Below are 19,050 nucleotides of genomic sequence, written 5' to 3'. Positions count from 1 at the left end.
TATTACTATCTCCTCAGTACAAGTTTTATTATGCTATCCCTGGATAATAATAGTAACATTATTATTACATATTTTCTGTTAATTAATATATATATTCCCTGTTCAAATTTTCTAGTCTTTTAATCCAACCAACACACTACTTCCAGGGAATTTTTTCTTAAATATCATCATGACACACTGATGCTCAAAACCCTTATCTTGTGTATTTCCTATATTTAAACTTTGTTATGATTTAAAATTCCTTCATTAAACCACACCCACCTAGTGTAGCTCTGGATCATCATGTAGCCCATCTCTCCACCCTAGACACCATCATCTTGTGTTGTCATAAATATATGTAACAGGTATGATAGCAAAGCACAATTCATGGTATTCAATTTTCACATAGGGTCAAGAGAAGAAAAGTGAGTCATACAAAATAAATTAAAACAGGAAAGAATAAAGGTATTCAACCATAGAGTGCCTTTATTCTTTTCTATTTTAATTTATTTTGTATGGCTACCTTTTCTTCTCTTGACCCTATGTGAAAATTCAGGAAGCTCCTGCCACTTGCCAATCACTAGCAACCAATTAAAATTCTTTTTGTTACATTAAGTCACAGAAGAGTCTCAGTTTAATAAATGAGTATAAATGTCCATGGAATAATCAAAACTCTAAGGCTGAGTTCAGGTGGGGAAAAGAATCTGACAAAGAATGGATGTATGTGTAACGGCATTACTTTGCTGTACTCCCGAAACTAACACAACACTGTAAATCAACTATGTAGCTTTCCTATTGGCTCAGTGGTAAAGAATTTGCCTGTCAATGCAGGAGACACGGGTTCAATCCCTGGGTCGAGGAAATCCCCTGGAGAAGGGAATGGCTACACGCTCCAGTACACTTGACTGGAAAATGCCACAGACAGAGGAGCCTGGCCAACTACAGTCCATAGGGCCGCAAAAGAGTCGGATGTGACAGCGACGAAACAACATGATTGAGCTGTGAAAGTGAAAGTCTTAGTTGCTCAGTCCTGTCCGACTCTTTGCAGTCCCATGGATTGTAGCCCTCCAGGCCCCTCGTCCATGGAATTCTCCAGGCAAGAATACTGGAGTGGGTTGTCATTCCCTTCTCAGGGGATCTTCCTGACTCAGGGATTGAACTGAGGTCTCCCACATTGCAGGCAAATTCTTTACCATCTGAGCCACCAGGGATTATCAACTATACTCCACCAAAATTAAAGATAAATAAACAGCTGTAATTTAAGGGGAAAAAAAAGTTTAGGTAAGACATGTGCTACAGGTCAGAAGTTGTTAGCTTCTTTCTTTCCTCACCTAACTCTCCTCCTCTTCCTCATCTTGCTAACGTGAGTTTCTGAACCATCTAGGAGCATCGAGGGCAAAGGAGGGGATAGGAGAGCAGCAGAAGCACCCTCACTGGACAGCCGCCAGCTGATGCTGGAGCGTCAGTGCTCTCCCGCCCGGGCAGCTGTTTAAAAACCACTTTCCATCACTAGCGCTTTCCTGGCTTTTGCAGGGAACACGAGGCTGACATAATAGACACGACCACGTCCCTCTTCAGACGCACCGCTTCCTCATCTCCTGCAAAGCGGGCACGGCTCAGACCCCGAGCCCTGGCCTCTGCAGGCAGGACTGAACCCCACCCCAGCTGTCTCCACCACAGAGCCCGTGCCCAGTAGACGCCAGTCAGCACTCAGCTCCACAGACAAATGTTGCAGGAGTCCCTCCTTTATCCCTCTGTCTATCATTCCTGCTCTAGATTGTTCAGGTGAGAGACACCCTTGATTGTATTTGAACGTATCTTTTAAAATATGCTAAACCAGAGGGTAGCCAACAATCCCAGGAAAAGCAGGAGAAAGGGAGGTAATTGTTAGCACACATCCAGATCAGGCCATAGAAAAACAGCGAGAACAGCCTTCAGGCGTTTCCCTCCTGACGGGCAGCAGAGCACTGCAGGGTGCAGTGAGTCAGCAGGCCTCCACGGCTTTGTTCTACTGGCAAGGACGTTGTTATGAAGGAGAAGGCCCATCAGGTCATTTTAATCTGGTACCACTAACTATTAACATTACCACATTCCCTTCTTTAAAAGTCAATGCTATTTGTAGTTCCCCAGACTGATCTGACTCTCTCCACAGTGTGCCTGAGTACAGAAAGCAGGCTGCACACGAAGCCTCAAGAACCCCACTCCTGTGACAGCCACGCTTTCTCACTCTAACCTGATAATGGGCATTCAGTTTGATGCACAACAGGAAGAACTTGCCTAACACAAGCCTGAAGATAAAATAATTTAACTGTGGACTACCATCTGTTAAAAACTAAGACGCCAGATAGCTGAGCTTCTTTTGGTCTATACCCTATTGTGTGTGGCTGCACTCTCAATATGTGACATTCGGGATAAAATTATTAAGTCTCTGGTCTTCTACATGTTTTTTTTCTTTCTACATTTCCACATATGTTTCGATAGATTTCTGTACTGTGGTATGGACTATCTATTTTGTTCCCAGTATTAAACTTTAAAAATTAATGTACTTTTTTTTACATTTATTTATTGATATAATTGATCATATACTATTGTATTAGCTTTAGATGTACAAATTAGTGATTTGATGTATATATATATATATATGCATTGTGAAGATGATTATCAGCAACCATCACATACATATTTACATTAATAAACTTTTTCTTATGATAACTTTCATGATCTACTCTCTTAGCAACTGTCAAATACACAATATAATATTGCTAACTACAGTCACCATGCTGTACATTACATCCCCAGAGTTTATTTATCTTACAAATTTGAGTTTGTACCTTTGGGCCCCTTTCACCTGCCCAACCCCTCCCTTCTCTGGCACTCACCAATATCATCCCTGTGTATTATGAGGACTATTATTGTCAGTTCAATTGGACTACAAACTTTTTTGTGGCAACAATTCCATCTCATTCTTTCTTTCTTATTTGACAACCACATACTTTGTACCATCTACATCCCAGAACAGAGCTAGTAACCAGAAAGGGAGCCAGGAACAGAACAGACGGTGTCGGTGGGGCACAGACAATCAAATATTCCAAAACATGTAATCATAATAGAAAGAGAAGCTGTTCTAGAATATGAACTGGGTGCCTGTTGTAATGTGCTTGGGGAAGGGATCGTCAGAAAATGCATCCATGGAAAGGGGACCTATAACTTGAACTCTGAAGGATGAGTTAGGCCATTAGCTGGGTGAGGATGTGTGTGGGAACAGAAGAGAGAGAGCCGTCCAGTGTTCTGGGCAGAAGGGAAGACATGTGATGCGCCCAAGAAGGAATCACATGAGCTCAGAGAAAGGAGGTGAAGGGGCAAGAAGGAGGAGGAGGAGGAGGAAGAGAAAAAAATGGTAGCTAGTGTAAAGAATGAGCACCAAGACTAAGGAGAATTATTAGAGCTGAGGCCACAGGGAAAGCAGGGCAGGTCATGAAGAGCCTGGGAAACCATAACATAACTGGCTGCTTTTGGCTGTTTAACTCTCTCGGTTGCCCTTTTTTTTTTTTTTTTTAAGTTTTTTATTTTTTAAATTTTAAAATCTTTAATTCTTACATGCATTCCCAAACATGAACCCCCCTCCCACCTCCCTCCCCATAACATCTCTCTGGGTCATCCCCATGCACCAGCCCCAAGCATGCTGTATCCTGCGTCAGACATAGACTGGCGATTTACTTCTTACATGATAGTATACATGTTAGAATGCCATTCTCCCAAATCATCCCACCCTCTCCCTCTCCCTCTGAGTCCAAAAGTCTGTTATACACATCTGTGTCTTTTTCCCTGTCTTGTATACAGGGTCGTCATTGCCATCTTCCTAAATTCCATATATATGTGTTAGTATACTGTATTGGTGTTTTTCTTTCTGGCTTACTTCACTCTGTATAATCGGCTCCAGTTTCATCCATCTCATCAGAACTGATTCAAATGAATTCTTTTTAACGGCTGAGCAATACTCCATTGTGTATATGTATCATAGCTTTCTTATCCATTCATCTGCTGAAGGACATCTAGGTTGTTTCCATGTCCTGGCTATTATAAACAGTGCTGCGATGAACATCGGGGTACATGTGTCTCTTTCAATTCTGGTTTCCTCAGTGTGTATGCCCAGCAGTGGGATTGCTGGGTCATAAGGTAGTTCTATTTGCAGTTTTTTAAGGAATCTCCACACTGTTCTCCATAGTGGCTGTACTAGTTTGCATTCCCACCAACAGTGTAGGAGGGTTCCCTTTTCTCCACACCTTCTCCAGCATTTATTGCTTGCAGATCGCAGCCATTCTGACTGGTGTGAAGTGGTACCTCATTGTGGTTTTGATTTGCATTTCTCTAATAATGAGTGATGTTGAGCATCTTTTCATGTGTTTGTTAGCCATCCGTACAAAAAATCTCGAATAGCCAAAGCAATCTTGAGAAAGAAGAATGGTACTGGAGGAATCAACTTGCCTGACTTCAGGCTCTACTACAAAGCCACAGTCATCAAGACAGTATGGTACTGGCACAAAGACAGACATATAGATCAATGGAACAAAACAGAAAGCCCAGAGATAAATCCACACACATATGGACAACTTATCTTTGACAAAGGAGGCAAGAATATACAATGGAGTTAAGACAATCTCTTTAACAAGTGGTGCTGGGAAAACTGGTCAACCACCTGTAAGAGAATGAAACTAGATCACTTTCTAACACCGCACACAAAAATTAACTCAAAATGGATTAAAGATCTAAACATAAGATCAGAAACTATAAAACTCCTAGAGGAGAACATAGGCAAAACACTCTCCGACATAAATCACAGCAGGATCCTCTATGATCCACCTCCCAGAATTCTGGAAATAAAAGCAAAAATAAACAAATGGGATCTAATTAAAATTAAAAGCTTCTGCACAACAAAGGAAAATATAAGCAAGGTGAAAAGACAGCCTTCTGAATGGGAGAAAATAATAGCAAATGAAGCAACTGACAAACAACTAATCTCAAAAATATACAAGCAACTTATGCAGCTCAATTCCAGAAAAATAAACGACCCAATCAAAAAATGGGCCAAAGAGCTAAATAGACATTTCTCCAAAGAAGACATTCGGTTGCCCTTTTAATTACTTGTCCTTCCGTAGTGTTAAATTTGGACTTTGTGTGCATCGCTACTAAACCCAGAACAGACAATAGGTGAAGCAATGTGAGCTTTTGTTGTCAGATCTATGAGACTGAGCGGGAATTTTTGTCTGTCTTGTTCACTGATGTATTCCAAACACTGAGAACTGTGCTTGGTCCATAGCAGGCATTGAAACAATATCTGTGGAAACGACGGACTTGCTTCCATTTCTGTCTTTCTTTTCAGAACTTTTGACTTTTTCTTGTATCATTAGCATGCAAAGACAGAAATCACAGAAATGTGACAATAGGTAGCCCTAGCAAAAGAAATACTTGGGCAACAATAAAAGACTCACACAAATGCTTGAAATCTGCCACCTTAAAATAATCTGAATTATATGTGATGCTTGTTGCAGAGTAAAATCACTAAATAAATAGAATCAACACAAAAACTAAAAATTGTTCTTTTTACATTATTAAAAAGACTACTTCGGACAATGTAGAAAAAAAAATTGACCAATAGTTCATAAAATGGGATTAAAAATACATGAAAAAGGCTATTAATAAGTAAGTTTGTTGTGATCCCTCCTTTTAAAACTCAAAACAGTGTGGTCTGCCTTGTACCCACATCAAAGGAAACCACTAACTAAGAATAAGAGAAGTGAAGGCTCAAGTCAATCACTCTCTCCTGGTGTTGAGACACATTCTACAAAAATGTCCTTTGAACCAACACACTTAGAAAACCAGAAACAGAACAGGAAGATAAACACACAAGAGAAAACAACTAGGACATCGCCACACCACTTCTCCAAAACATTTTCCTTCCCAGCTAAACACAGTAAGTCCAAGAACTCTATTTCTAATGCATGAGTCCTGGTTATGGCACAAACAGATAGTGGAAAATCTCTTGTCTTCAGGAAAACTGGAGCCTATGTAAGCTTATAAAATAGTATATCTGATATAGGAACCCTCAAAATGAAAGCACAAAGGAACCAGTGAGTAAATGAGTTAATGTCTCTAAGAGAGAATTTCAGAGTATTTCAGGAAGAAGTGACAATGTATAAATCAGCTATCAATTCTCAGTCTTCTCCTCTACTATACAACCATGTACAACCACATGTATATGAGTATTTAGTTTATATAACTAGAAAAGAGCTGGCGGAGTAATGCTGCAGAGGGAATCTGAGAGAGTTCTGAAGAAACGTGGGGGTAGACCCTGGGATCCTGTGCCATTCTGCAGTGGGGAAAGGGGGTTTTAAATGAAGGTATGCTCTGTTATCAGTGGCACTGCTCTGAAATTTCTTAAGAGTCTGTAATAAGAATTTAAATCATTTTTCAATTATTTCTAATTCATTTATTCATTTACTCCATATATATTTACTGATGGGGCAGTTTCTTGAGACTGTGTATCTACTGGCAGGCTCTGTAGAGACAGGCCTTTAAAATGAAAGCAAGAAAGTCCAGCCTTTTACAGGTTCAACAAAGACATAAATCTAGGAGACGAAAGCCACATTCCAGAACAGCTTCTTGTTCCATTCTTTGAGAACATCAGCATTTAAACCGGTTTTTATGGCAGGGCCTGGAGGCCTAACTATTACGTACAAATAGAAAATGTGTCTGTAGTTGTAGTGAACCAACAGATGAACTGGAACTCAGCTGTCCAAACTGGAGACAACCTGTTCACTAGGCAACTTCTTTCCACAATTAGTCATGACGCTGTTCATTCTCTTCTAAAGGTTACAGTAGAGCATTAGCAGGTCCCATGAACTTCTCATGAGTTGTGATTAGGTGCAACCACATTCTCAGCCTTGTCAGACTGAGAATGTCTTCACCCTAAATTCACCAGCATCAAAATGCCAACAATAATATCCCAAGGCCCCTTCCATTACAGAGTTGGTTTTTGCTTTAAAAAATACCAAGATACTCTTCTAGATAGTAACCACTTAAAGCGTTCTCCCTGATTAACGATGGCATTTGTTTAATGCCCGTGCCAGGAGTGGAAGCCTGTGGCTGTCGAAGGCAGCACAACAACAGAAATATCTCCTAAAAACACAATACAATACAGATAATTCTTCAAGACTGTCCAGGGAAACTAGAGGATGAGTGTGTTGATGTCTCTTAAAACAATCTGCTAAATGTTTTTAGATCATGTGCCCTGATTACTGGCTGACCTATATATTTTTGGCAATGTTAGTGCCCTGGAGGGCCTGACAATTTGACAAGTAGTTAAGGTCCTCAGTTTAGATGAATTTTGAAAAAGTCAAGATAAGCAGAGACTAATTTCCTAAAAAAGTATTTTTGTCTGACCTTTGAAGTGCTAAAAGGACCATGTCAGTGGATTATCTTGAGCAAGGAAAGTTTTGTCTTATAAAGACTGTCATTGTAAACAACTAATCCCCTGGTCAGTCATACACACTAGAAATACACTTTCCAGGCAAAATGCAATAACTCTTTAGCTAATGGAGCTAGTTAAGAGGGCACACTACCTTGTTACATCAGACTCCCTGTCTCAGTTATCATTTGTTGCTAATGAATACAGTCATTACAAAGGGTGTTGTAAAGATCCAGTGTGACAATGTGCACAAAAGCCCAGTGTAGCACCTCACATCAGTATTAGCATCACAATTGAAACACATCTCACCCATGCTCAGAGAAGGTGTTTCAAGAAAAAATAAAATCTTGAGATCTCTGCACCCCCACATGTTCTGACGCACTATTCACAGTCACCAAGTTGTAGACAAAACTTAATGTCTATCAACAGATGGATGGATAAACAAGATGCGGCCTATACATACAATGGGATATTACTCAGCCTTGAAGAAAAGAAGGAACTCCTGAAACACGGGAAAATATGGACAAACCTGGAGGACATAAAGTTAAGTGAAATAAGCCTTCCATAGGACAGTTATTACATATTTCACTCTATGAAATATCCAAAATAGTCAAGTTCATCAAATCAAAGAGTAGAAGGATGGTTGCCAGGGATCAGTGAAGAGAGAGAAATGGAAGGTGCTAATGAAGGAGCATAAAGTTTCAATAAAACAAAATGAGTAAACCCTAGAGATCTCCTATGTAACATTGTACCTCTGGTCAATGATAATGTTGTTATTCAGTCTCTAAGTCATGTCTGACTCTTTGTGACCCCATGGACTGTAGCTTGCCAGGCTCCTCTGTCCATGAGATTTCCCAGGCAATAAAACTGGAGTGGGTTACCATTTCCTTCTCCAGGGGATCTTCCTAGATCTTGTATGGAACCCACATCTCCTGTACAGGCAGGCAGGTTTTTTCACCACTGAACCACCAGGGAAGCCGAATGATAATGTACTGTACACTGAAAAATGTGTGAAAGGAAAGATCTCAGGTTAAGTGAAAATAAAAATTTTTTAAAGAAGAAATGCAAAAGAAAAAAAAATTTTTGAAGGCTCATTATTAGGACCAGAATATCTGCTATATCTCCATAGGATTATAATGTAATATTATACACTTAAAATTTTATATTTTCTTATAACCAAACACTTCAAACATTTCTGTTAACAACAAACCAATAGGGAAAGGAGGCAACCTCTTAAATATTGATTACTTCTGAAAGGTTCAGTTTGCCCACTCGATTTCTTCAGCAGATACACAACTACCACATAAGAGACCTAATAGGAGCTTTAGGCATCATTTCAGAAACAATGAGACTAAGACCTGAAGAGATTAAGGGAATGCCAGGCATAGCACCAGAAAGGCATTTCTTTGGATGTCACTACAATGCTTTTTACATGATTAGGATTACTTATACATTGAAAGGATGTAAGTTATTCTTATATGATCATACAAATAGGGGACATTTGCAAAATAAATACTACTAACCAGTATCTTTTATAATTTACCACCTTTAATCCCTGGTGGCTCAGAGGTTACAGCATCTGCCTGGAATGCTGGAGACCCGGGTTCGATCCCTGGGTCAGGAAGATACCCTGGAGAAGGAAATGGCAACTCACTCCAGTACTCTTGCCTGGAGAATCCCATGGAGGGAGGAGCCTGGTCCATGGGGTTGCAAAGAGTCGGACACGACTGAGTGACTTCACTTCACTTCACTTCACTTCAATCCTCACAGAAACTTTGCAACATAGGAATTATTAGTACTCCTAAGGTAAGGAGACGAGGCCACTGAAGGTCATAAGACCAAGAAGAGGCAAAGCTGGGACTCAGATCCAGTCCTAGCCTAACAAATCCTGGCTCTTTTCAACATGCCTTCTGGAAGGTGACATGAGTCCTGCAACACCCCTGCCAAGGAAAAAATTATTTCAACTCATTTTCTGGTTCTTATGCAAAAGCTATTGATTCCAAGCTCACATACCTGTGGTGGAGTCGATGGTGAAAAAGGATGACAGGTCTCCAAGGACGAGCTCATAGGTCACTGTTCCATACATCCCGGAATCCCTGTCTGTGGCAAGAACATTGATGACTTCGGTGCCCAGCTGCGCCTGGCCACTAAGGCTCGTCACATAGGTTAATGGGTTAAACACAGGTTCATTATCATTTACATCCTCCAGTTCCACACGAACAAAAGCTTGGGCACTGAGTCCACCCTGTTGGATAGATGAGAAGTGATTACAAATGGGTCTCACATGAACACTGGGATGCAGAATAAGTGAGAAGGATCCTAGAATAGACTTCTGAAACAACCAAAAGTATGTGTGTGTATGTATTCATTTTACTTTTAACACACACACACACACACACATATATATGTGCATTTTACTTTTAAACTTGAGCTATGAGTTCATGTGAATAGCATGGTATCTGTACTCCAATACTGATTTCTTAAACTGGAATTATATTACCACACATGTATTTAGCTATGGCTGAATCTCTTCACTGTTCACCTGAAACTATCACAACATTGTTAATTGGCTATACCTCAACACAGAAGAAAAAGTTTAAATAAATAAATAAAAGGAAAAAAAAAAAACTTCTAGGAGGTAATAATTTCAGAGTAGAGGCCAAAGAGGTCTGACTTAAGATTTCCTTAAATTAGGAAATCTCTCCTGACACCCAAAAAGAAAAAAAAAATCACTTTCAATGCCCAGATAATCTTTAACTGCTAAGGAGAAGGGATAAGAGAGTACTGGAGGGAGGTGTAATTTCAAAATAGGTAACTGGGGGGAAAGCATCACTAAGAAGGTGCAATTTGAGTAAAGACGGACCCATATGAGGGACCAGATCTGTTATTTAGAGGAAAAGCATAACAGAGATGAGAGCGCATGCAAAGGCCCTGAGACAGGAGTGTGGGACATCCCGAGCCTGATCAGAATAGTAAGGAGACCAGTGGGTGATATCAAGGGCAGGGAAAGGTCACAAGCGGTTCTGTGGGCCTCCGAGAGGATCATGTCTCTGACCCACCTGAAGGTTATAAGCAGAGGAGTAGCTTGATTTGCCCCTCAAGGGCAGCAAGGCTGGAAGGAGGGAGGGAATCTAGGTAGGAGCCAGAAGAGTCATCAAGTCCAGCACAGCCCGTGACAGTGAAGCAGCTTTTCCTACAAACTTAGCGCCAGGTTCAGTTTGAGATTTTAAATTTTCCACATATTAGAAAAGAAATCGAGTGCCTAAAATAGTGAGAGATGGCTCCCATACTGGCTTTGTGTGTGTGCTTCCTTCATCTAAAAACAAGGAGCAGGAAGGAGCACAACAGAAGAAAATAATCCCTGCAATTTTTACTTTTCTAAAGGAAAACATATGTTCCTACTTCAAAGCACCATTTTCCATTGCTATCTGGTATACTTTGATACTTTCATCTTAGGCAAAAGTCCTTGGTAAGTCACAGCAGCCTGGGCTTTCTCCTTCACTTATCCTCTTCTCTCTCTCCTTTTCTGTCTCTGTCTCTCTCTCCCACTGTGGCAGGAGGCAGCGAGCAAAAAGGAAAATCAAAGGCAGTGAAGCAGCAGCTTTAGCACAAGACAAAGGGAGACCGCGGTAGTGGACTCTGGAGGGAGTATGTGCTGAGCATGAGGGAGGGCGCAAGAGAGAGCACATCATTTACTATTATTTGAGATGAAGCTGACTGTGAATTCGGAACCGGTTCTCATGCTCTGAGGGCCCATGTACCCAACACTGCGGACTGAAAAAGAACAGAGAAAGAATAAAAAATAGTGATCTTGCATGTTCTAAGTTGAATAAAGTGCCAGGGCTATGCCAGTTTTAAATAAATACAGTAGACACAATGAGAAAAAAATCAATTAACATAACAGCATATCAATAGAATAAAAAAAGAAAAGAAAGAAGCAAACAGTAGAAATAAAAATGATGTATGGCAAAAAACCATCACAGTATCGTAAAGTAATTATTCTCCAATTAAAAGACATTTTAAAAAATTAAAACAAAAACAGAAAAACAATGGCAGTCCCATCTAGTCTGTGTCCTTGACATTTAGACTGGTGCTGTGTCTTCAGCAAACTGAAGTAACCCATGGGTCCCAGGTGGAGTGGACTGAGGGGCTGTGGATGGGAAAGGCTGCACCCCATCTCACAAAGCCCTGCTGGTTCTTCGAGCTGGATTCTTTCCCAGTTTTGCTTTTCCTTTATCTTTCCTTCCCTTTTCCTTTTAAATTTCTCCTCAAGATCAAGAAATCATTTAGGTTTGGGGTGGGGAGATGCTAAGAAAGCAGGTAGGAGAAGAAATGAAACAGTGGCAAACATGTGAAGAAATGAGGCTTACTCCACCTTAAGGCCTGAAAGAACAAAGATGTTCATTACTGGGCTGTCCATGAAGACTCCGAATCAGGCCATGCTACCCAAAACAAGCAGAATGTTAGATGGACAAATCAAAGCTTGTTGTTATAGATAAGTGAATCTTCTTGCAGCAACAGTATTACATATAGATCTCAGTTTTCTTTTTTATGAATCTAAGTTTTATCTATTAAATGTGTCAACAGGGGACACTTTCCTGTCATAACAACCATTTGTAAATGAATGTTAAGTGTGCTTTACATATATTTTCTCCTTCAACTGTTATAATCTCACTTCCTAAAGACTTTTATGGGTCCCTCCATTTTTACAATACGGAAACCAAAGCACAAAGAGGCTAAGTGACTTGCCCAAAGTAAATGAGACTATAAACAGCAGATCTGTAACTGGAATGGAGATTCATCTGTTCCCAAAGCCCCCAGGACTTGAGACTTTTAAAGTATTGCTATGATATAAATTCAACCTTTCATGAAGGAATGTTTAAAGACCATGTTACAGGCAATGCCAACCATGGGTTTTGTCTCAGAGGAAACAGGAAAACAGAGCCCCTGTTTACAAAGAACTTAACATTTATGAGACAAATGCTGTACAGCTTGGTCTGTGGCACAGTAGAACTATCTGGAGCCAGAAGATCTGGATCTAATATCTGGCCCTGCCTGCCTCTGGGACCACAGCTTCGACAACATAAGATGGCCCAACTTTGAGCTGCCTCTTCCACAAAGTGGAGCCACCTCCTCACCTTGCAGGCCTGTTGTTGCAAGAAGTGATATAATATGTGTGAAAGCATTTATTATGGCTAACCATCATCAATTAGAAAATTTTACAGGCTCTTTATCCTAAATACGTGGGACCAGATGTATTTGTCTCGAAATTCTGAATTTTTTAAGTTTCATAAAAGAAATATAGTGTATCCCAGTGAAGTCTGGAATGATGGCCCATAATCAGGAACTTAATATTCTGCTGAAAAAATGGATGAATAAAGCCTCAAGGATTTCACAAATGCCGGGGACATATACCTTTCCTGGAAAGGGATTCCAGTTGGACAAATAACATTTAGAAAGAAGCTTTTAACAGAGTGCCTGACCCTTGGCAAACAGACTGAGGCCCAAGTGCCAGCTGTGCTGGGGGTGAGCTCACTAGAAGGGCGGTGATGGTGGAGGGCTCTCCTGAGTGCCTCCCTGGCCTCATTAGTACCTCACTCACTGCTGGGGACCAGAGTACTAAGATGAAAAGCATCTTCACAGAGAAATCAACCCCTCTGCCTTTGGAGTGGGAGCACTGACTCCAAGACCATAAACTACCAAAGAAACTAACCCTAGGGAATATCAAATAGTGAGAACTTCCACAAAGGGAACCACTTGAATACAAGACCTGGCATCACCCAATCACCAGTAGCACCCTGTGCAGGATGCCTCATCCAAACAGCAAATGAAACAAAAATACAAACCAGATCATCAGCAGACATGATTACCACCTCATTCAGCTTTGCACATCAGAAGAAAAAAAACTCATCACAAATCTCACCTTATACAAAGCTTACACAAACCACTGCACCAACCAAAAGGAAAAAATAATTCAACCTTGAACCATGGGAAAAGGAAACCTTAAACACAATAAGATTTAAAAAAAATAACAAAAAGGCAGAGAACTACTGTACAAATGAAGGAACAAATGAGAAACACGAAAGTCCAAATAAATTAAGGAAACTAGGCAAACTACCTGAAAAAGAATTCAGAATAATGATAGTAAAGATGATTTAAAAAAAAAAACAGAATCAATAGCAGTATATCTGAAGTGGAAGAATGAATTCGTGAGCTGGAAGATAAAATGGTGGAAATAACTTCTAAAGAGCAGAATAAAGTGAAAGAATGAAAAGAACTGAGGATAGTCTCAGAGACCTCTGGGACAATATCAAATGCACCCTAAACTCAGGGAGTTGGTGATGGACAGGGAGGCCTGGCATGCTGCGATTCATGGGGTCGCAAAGAGTCAGACACAACTGAGCGGCTGAACTGAACTGATTTAAATGCTAAGGAGGATAGATTTTATTCTGCATATCTATAGATTCAGTAAAAAGTGTGGTGTGCATACCTTGAATACATATTAATAAATATGTTAATAATTTATTAATTTTGTTATTTATTATTTAAACTATTGTTTATTAAATTTATTGATAAATTATGCATTCATTTACTGTCTGTATTATTTATATTAAAAACACCACAAAAGGTTTATAAGGATGAAATTCAAAGTTGTCACATTTTCCTCCTAAACCCCCACTTGGGACACTATTGCCATCATGAATGAAGGGACATGATCAAATCTAGGTTTAAGAAAAAGATACCCGAGGTGGCAATGAATAGGTGCATCTTAAAAATAAACAAAGAGGTTTCTTAGTCAGAAAGTTATTAAAATGGTGAATTAACCAAGTCAAATATATTCTCTGACCCTGGATTTCTCACAGAACCTTCCAGAGGCATGTTTCGAACAGGATGGGGTGAGTTCTAATGTGTTTTCCACTCTTATTTACCACAGAACTCTCAGTGGAAGGAGCATCTCAGGAGGCAAGAATGCCACAGACCATAGGTGGGGAAAGCTCATCTAAGCTCACTTTCTCTATCTCCTCAAGTGTTCACCTCCCAGTCCTCTGAAACTAAACTTCTAGCTAGCTCCTCAAGACTGCTCTGATCATGCGACTTCTGAGAGACTGTCTAGAACTGCCAAAACAAGCTGCTTCCAGAGTCCTGGCCCTTAGAAACTGCATGACATTAAATGTGTATTATTTAACCTGTGGTACAACGTCAACAGACAACATTTATCATGAACATATATAATAGTGAAGGGCTAAGGCAATTTACTTTGCATATTGCTAGTCTGAGACAATGTTCCCCTAAGCCTGGAGTGGTGACACAGAGTTGAAATAGCTTTATTTCAGCTAAATGTGGGAATTTAGGAGCTAAATGTGAGGATAACTTGTTACACAGCAACAGGTAACTGATACACCCCGTAAATTCTATGTATATTTAATTTTAATTTTTAACTTTGTCATATCCTTTTTTGTGATTCATTTTGACATAATTTTAATCATTTACATTTGAAAATTATGATAAGAGGCTCTTAACCAATCCACCAGAATGTCAATTCTCATAAGAAATGCTGTGAGAGTTGGGAGTACTTGGGGAAAGCACCAGACTTGAAAGCATATCACACTGGGGACAGGAGGGTTGTCGAGGGCCGTCGACGGGTATGGAAAGTGTCTGCTGCTTGTCTGTTTTGGCTATTGTCTGCTCCCCACGCTCTGTGTTTGCCTCTGGGGCTCCTAGATAGTAGGATATTAGTATCAGTCTTTCATATCTCTTGGCATTTTCTGGGCTGTTCTTTCCCTCGCCAGTGCATTAGAGCCTATAGTTCATAACTCAATGAGCAAAGGTGAAGGGAACTGAAGCTCCAGCTTGTTAAGGAAAAAAAACAAAACAGTGAACCAAGAAAAGCAGTGTTCAAAGAACAATTTCAAGTCCTTTGAGAAACTGAACAAAATGAAAATAAAGAAATAATCTGAGGATGTGTCACAATATAAATCACACTCATAAAAGCAGTTTTATTAGAGGGGAGGGATGGAAGGAAGGGTCAAAGAAAGACTGAAAAGTGAGGAAACAGACAACTATTTTAAATAGCTCTACTGTGGGCTTCCCAGGTGGCGCTAGTGGTGAGGAACTCGCCTGCCAATGCAGGAGACAAAAGACTCAGATTCGATCCCTGGGTCAGGAAGGTCCCCTGGAGAAGGAAATGGCAACCCACTTCAGTATTCTTGCCTGGAGAATCCCATGGACAGAGGAGCCTGGTAGGCTACAGAGGGTCTCACAGAGTCAGACACTACTGAAGCAACTTAGCACACTCGCACTGTGAAAGATAGAAGAGGAAGAAAATGGTTTTCTCAAAAAGTACATGAAACTAAAAGAAGGCTGTTTTCAAAAGATGGAAACCATTATCATGCCTTGTATGCTTATGGGAGACATTCAGCTGAATTTGAGAAAATCATTATAGAATTGAAATCCTTAAGACAGCTGGAATGGTTGGGAGCCTGATCAGCTGAGGGACTTGCTTTTGATGCAAACAGGGAAATCTGTACTATGCTAACAGGAAAGAGGGTACAAGATGTGAGCTGATAGCTGGTAGAAAGGTAAGGTCTCTCTCAAGCATGCATGTTATTTTTCTCCATGTTCAGCTGCTTAGGCAAGTACAGAAAAGGCAGAGTCAGGTTGATATAGGGCTGGGGTTTTACTTGGGAAGTTCTATGGAGTGACAGAACTAAAGGGAATTTGCAACTGAGTGACTTTAAACTAGTGATCTGAACAGGAGAAGAGTTATCTATAGGTATGGAGATGGTATATAAGTGAAGAGAAAGATTAGAATGTCTATCAGAATACTGCATGCTTGAAATCAAGGTTTCAGAGATTGGAAACCGGAAAGTCAAGGAACTGAGAGGTTTTTGGGGTCGGATTGTTAAAAAAAAAAAAAGGACAGTAAAGTTTCCAGGAGGGAACAACAGTAGAGAAGAAAACTGAGTAAGATGTAAAAGTCTTTGATGACAAAGAGGTTTGGAACATGATAGCAGCAACAAGCAGTATCCGTGGTATAGTCTGAAAATGCAAACTTCAAAAAAATTTGCTGTTGAAGAATGAAAGGGATAGGAATGATTTGATGCTGCAACGGGCCACAGGAGGGCACCTGCCTCAGCACCTTAATCCTGGCTTGTGATTAGTGGAATATAGCTTCTCTGAGAGAGCAGGGAAGAGTCAGTATCCTTGAGGGATGCTTGTTTTGACCAGAGTGAGATGAAGGAGCTGTCAGAGATCAGCCTGAGAGCATAATGGAACTTGCTAAATGACGGGCCAGGAGTTCCAGAGCGCGTGGTAGAAGACTGGCCTGAGTTAAAGGGTGAACAGAGGATGAGGAGGAGACTGGTCTGAACTAAAGGGAGAGCAGAACAGCACGGGGATGAGAAGACAGATGATGGATGGCTAGGGGGCTTAAACTAGAGATAAATCTGAGTGAACTCCGGGAGTCGGTGATGGACAGGGAGGCCTGGCGCGCTGCGATTCATGGGGTCGCAAAGAGTCGGACACGACTGAGCGACTGAACTGAACTGAACTGAAGAATCCGGTAAATTGGTATTTAAGACATTTTGAGATTAATCCTGGTACTGTATTAAATAATGGCAGACAAGCATTTTGAGATATGACTCAGACAACTGAGCTAGAAAATGGGGGCACCTGGGCAGTGGTTTATTCCTGAAATCGGGAAGGGGTGCTGATCAATGAAATATATGACAAGAATAAACTTGGAAAATGAGATAATACAATCTGTTAAAATTAAAATGAGCATGTCCTAAGTTTCATTCATGCAGAATGAATGAATTCTGGAGATCTAATGCACAGCATGATGATTATAGTTAATAATACTGTATGGTATAGTGTACTTGAAATTTGCTGAGAGTCTCTCTGAAGGGTTCTCACCACTCACTATGTTTGATGACGGATCTGTTAATTGTCTTAATTGTGGCCATCATTTCACAATGTATACATATAATCAGAAACACCATGCTGTATACTTTAAATATATATGATTTTAATTTATTAATTGCATGTCAATAGAGCTGAGGGAAAAGGGAAAAAAATGAGTATGCCCTTTTACTCAGCAAGTTTGCTTCTAGAGATTTATTTGCTTTTCACACAAAGTCTGTAGTACAACTTCAATAATCAATATTTATCATGAATATATATAATGGTGAAGGGCTAAGTCAATTTACTTTCTGTATTGCTAGTCTGAGACAACCATCCCCTAAGCCTGGAGTGGTGAGACAGAGTTGAAATAGCTTTATCTCAGACACATATTTCAGCTACAGTATTTGAGATGTCAACAAAACAGAGATAGAATATTAATAAACATATACATCAAAAAAGAAACATTCGTTTGCTAACAGTGGGTGCTAAAAGGAAACAAGAGTTAGATATAAATATGGAATAATTCAATTACTGTGAAAAATCACTTGACGTGTAGTGTAATCCAATTACTTATTTTCATTACATAATTTTATAGCATCCTCCTGACTTCTATGTATGAGGTAAATAGCCATAACTGTAGCAGAAAAAAATGGCCTATTTCAGAAGTATTATGGGTAGAATAGAGGAAGTGATTGAGTTTAAAAATAGTGACAGTCATCACAGGGATAAACGGAGAAAAAGCCAAAAACATCCAGGTATAAGAAAAATTCTTCTACTGATGAATAGATATCTCTTAGCAACAACAGGCAAATGGGTTCTCAGCAATTTCTTCCAAAGAGCTTTCAGGACATATCTTAGAATGAGAAAGGATCAGAGGAAAAACTATAGATTACCAAGGTAATTCTGTACAGTTAGAGGCCTTTGGCAAGGTGCAGTTCATTGTTTTAAATAAATTCATTATTGCCCAGAATCCAACATCTTAGATTAAAATATCTTGCCTGAGTTCATTAGTTTTTCAGGTCCAAGCTAGATGGCTTTTATGGGACAGTCTATCAAGTTATTATCGACCTTGATATCTCCATCTTTACCAACTGTTTTGATTAATAACTTGTGCTATGGGCGGATATTGCAGAGTGATGATGACAGATGAAGCCTTCACCCTATAGATACACACGGTTCATCTCAGAGGAAACTGACAAAGATTACGCTGACAGCAGAGTAAATACTTCACACCGAAGTGCGCGCATGCATACACACACACACACACACACACACACACACACGCTGCTTGCTCGTATATATTCTGAGGCAAATGCAAGGAAAATTGGAGGCAGGTTTAGGTACAAACAAGGTGAAATTAGGAAGCTGTTTAAAGGCTGATTTGGGGGTGAGGGAAGACTCTTCTAAAATTTGTCTTTAAAAATATATCAGCAGGTCTGCCCCCAAGAGGACCGGCTTCCAGGCAGGTTAAGTGTGCAGCTCCCTCAGGGGTCCCCTGCCATTGCAGACACATGCGATGGACAAGAAGGAGAAAACGGCCACCAAGATGGAGAAGAAGGTGTCCAGGTGCTGAGGAAGGAGGGGACTCTGAGGCTCTGATAGCCCATTTTTAGATGCTAGATGCTAGAAAGACTCATCTAGTAGAAATATCATAATCCCCCACTCAGCAGTGTTGAATGTATTGTTCTCTGCTCATCCCGAGA

The 19,050-nt window shown here is 40.2% G+C and overlaps 1 protein-coding gene across 1 annotated transcript in view; it reads right to left on the bottom strand.

The window, feature by feature from the left end:
* The window catches only part of DCHS2 (dachsous cadherin-related 2), a 348,116-nt gene that overhangs the window by 170,766 nt on the left and 158,300 nt on the right, over window positions 1-19,050 (bottom strand). The window contains exon 3 of the mRNA XM_069558324.1: window positions 9,458-9,689. Coding sequence (XP_069414425.1) covers window positions 9,458-9,689 — 232 coding nt within the window. The remainder of the gene's footprint in view (window positions 1-9,457; window positions 9,690-19,050) is intronic.

The sequence above is a fragment of the Ovis canadensis genome, chromosome 17 (genome assembly GCF_042477335.2).
Source record: "Ovis canadensis isolate MfBH-ARS-UI-01 breed Bighorn chromosome 17, ARS-UI_OviCan_v2, whole genome shotgun sequence".
Lineage (NCBI taxonomy): Eukaryota > Metazoa > Chordata > Mammalia > Artiodactyla > Bovidae > Ovis > Ovis canadensis.
The sequence above is the reverse complement of the archived record's forward strand: the minus strand, read 5'-3'. Positions and strand labels throughout refer to the sequence as shown.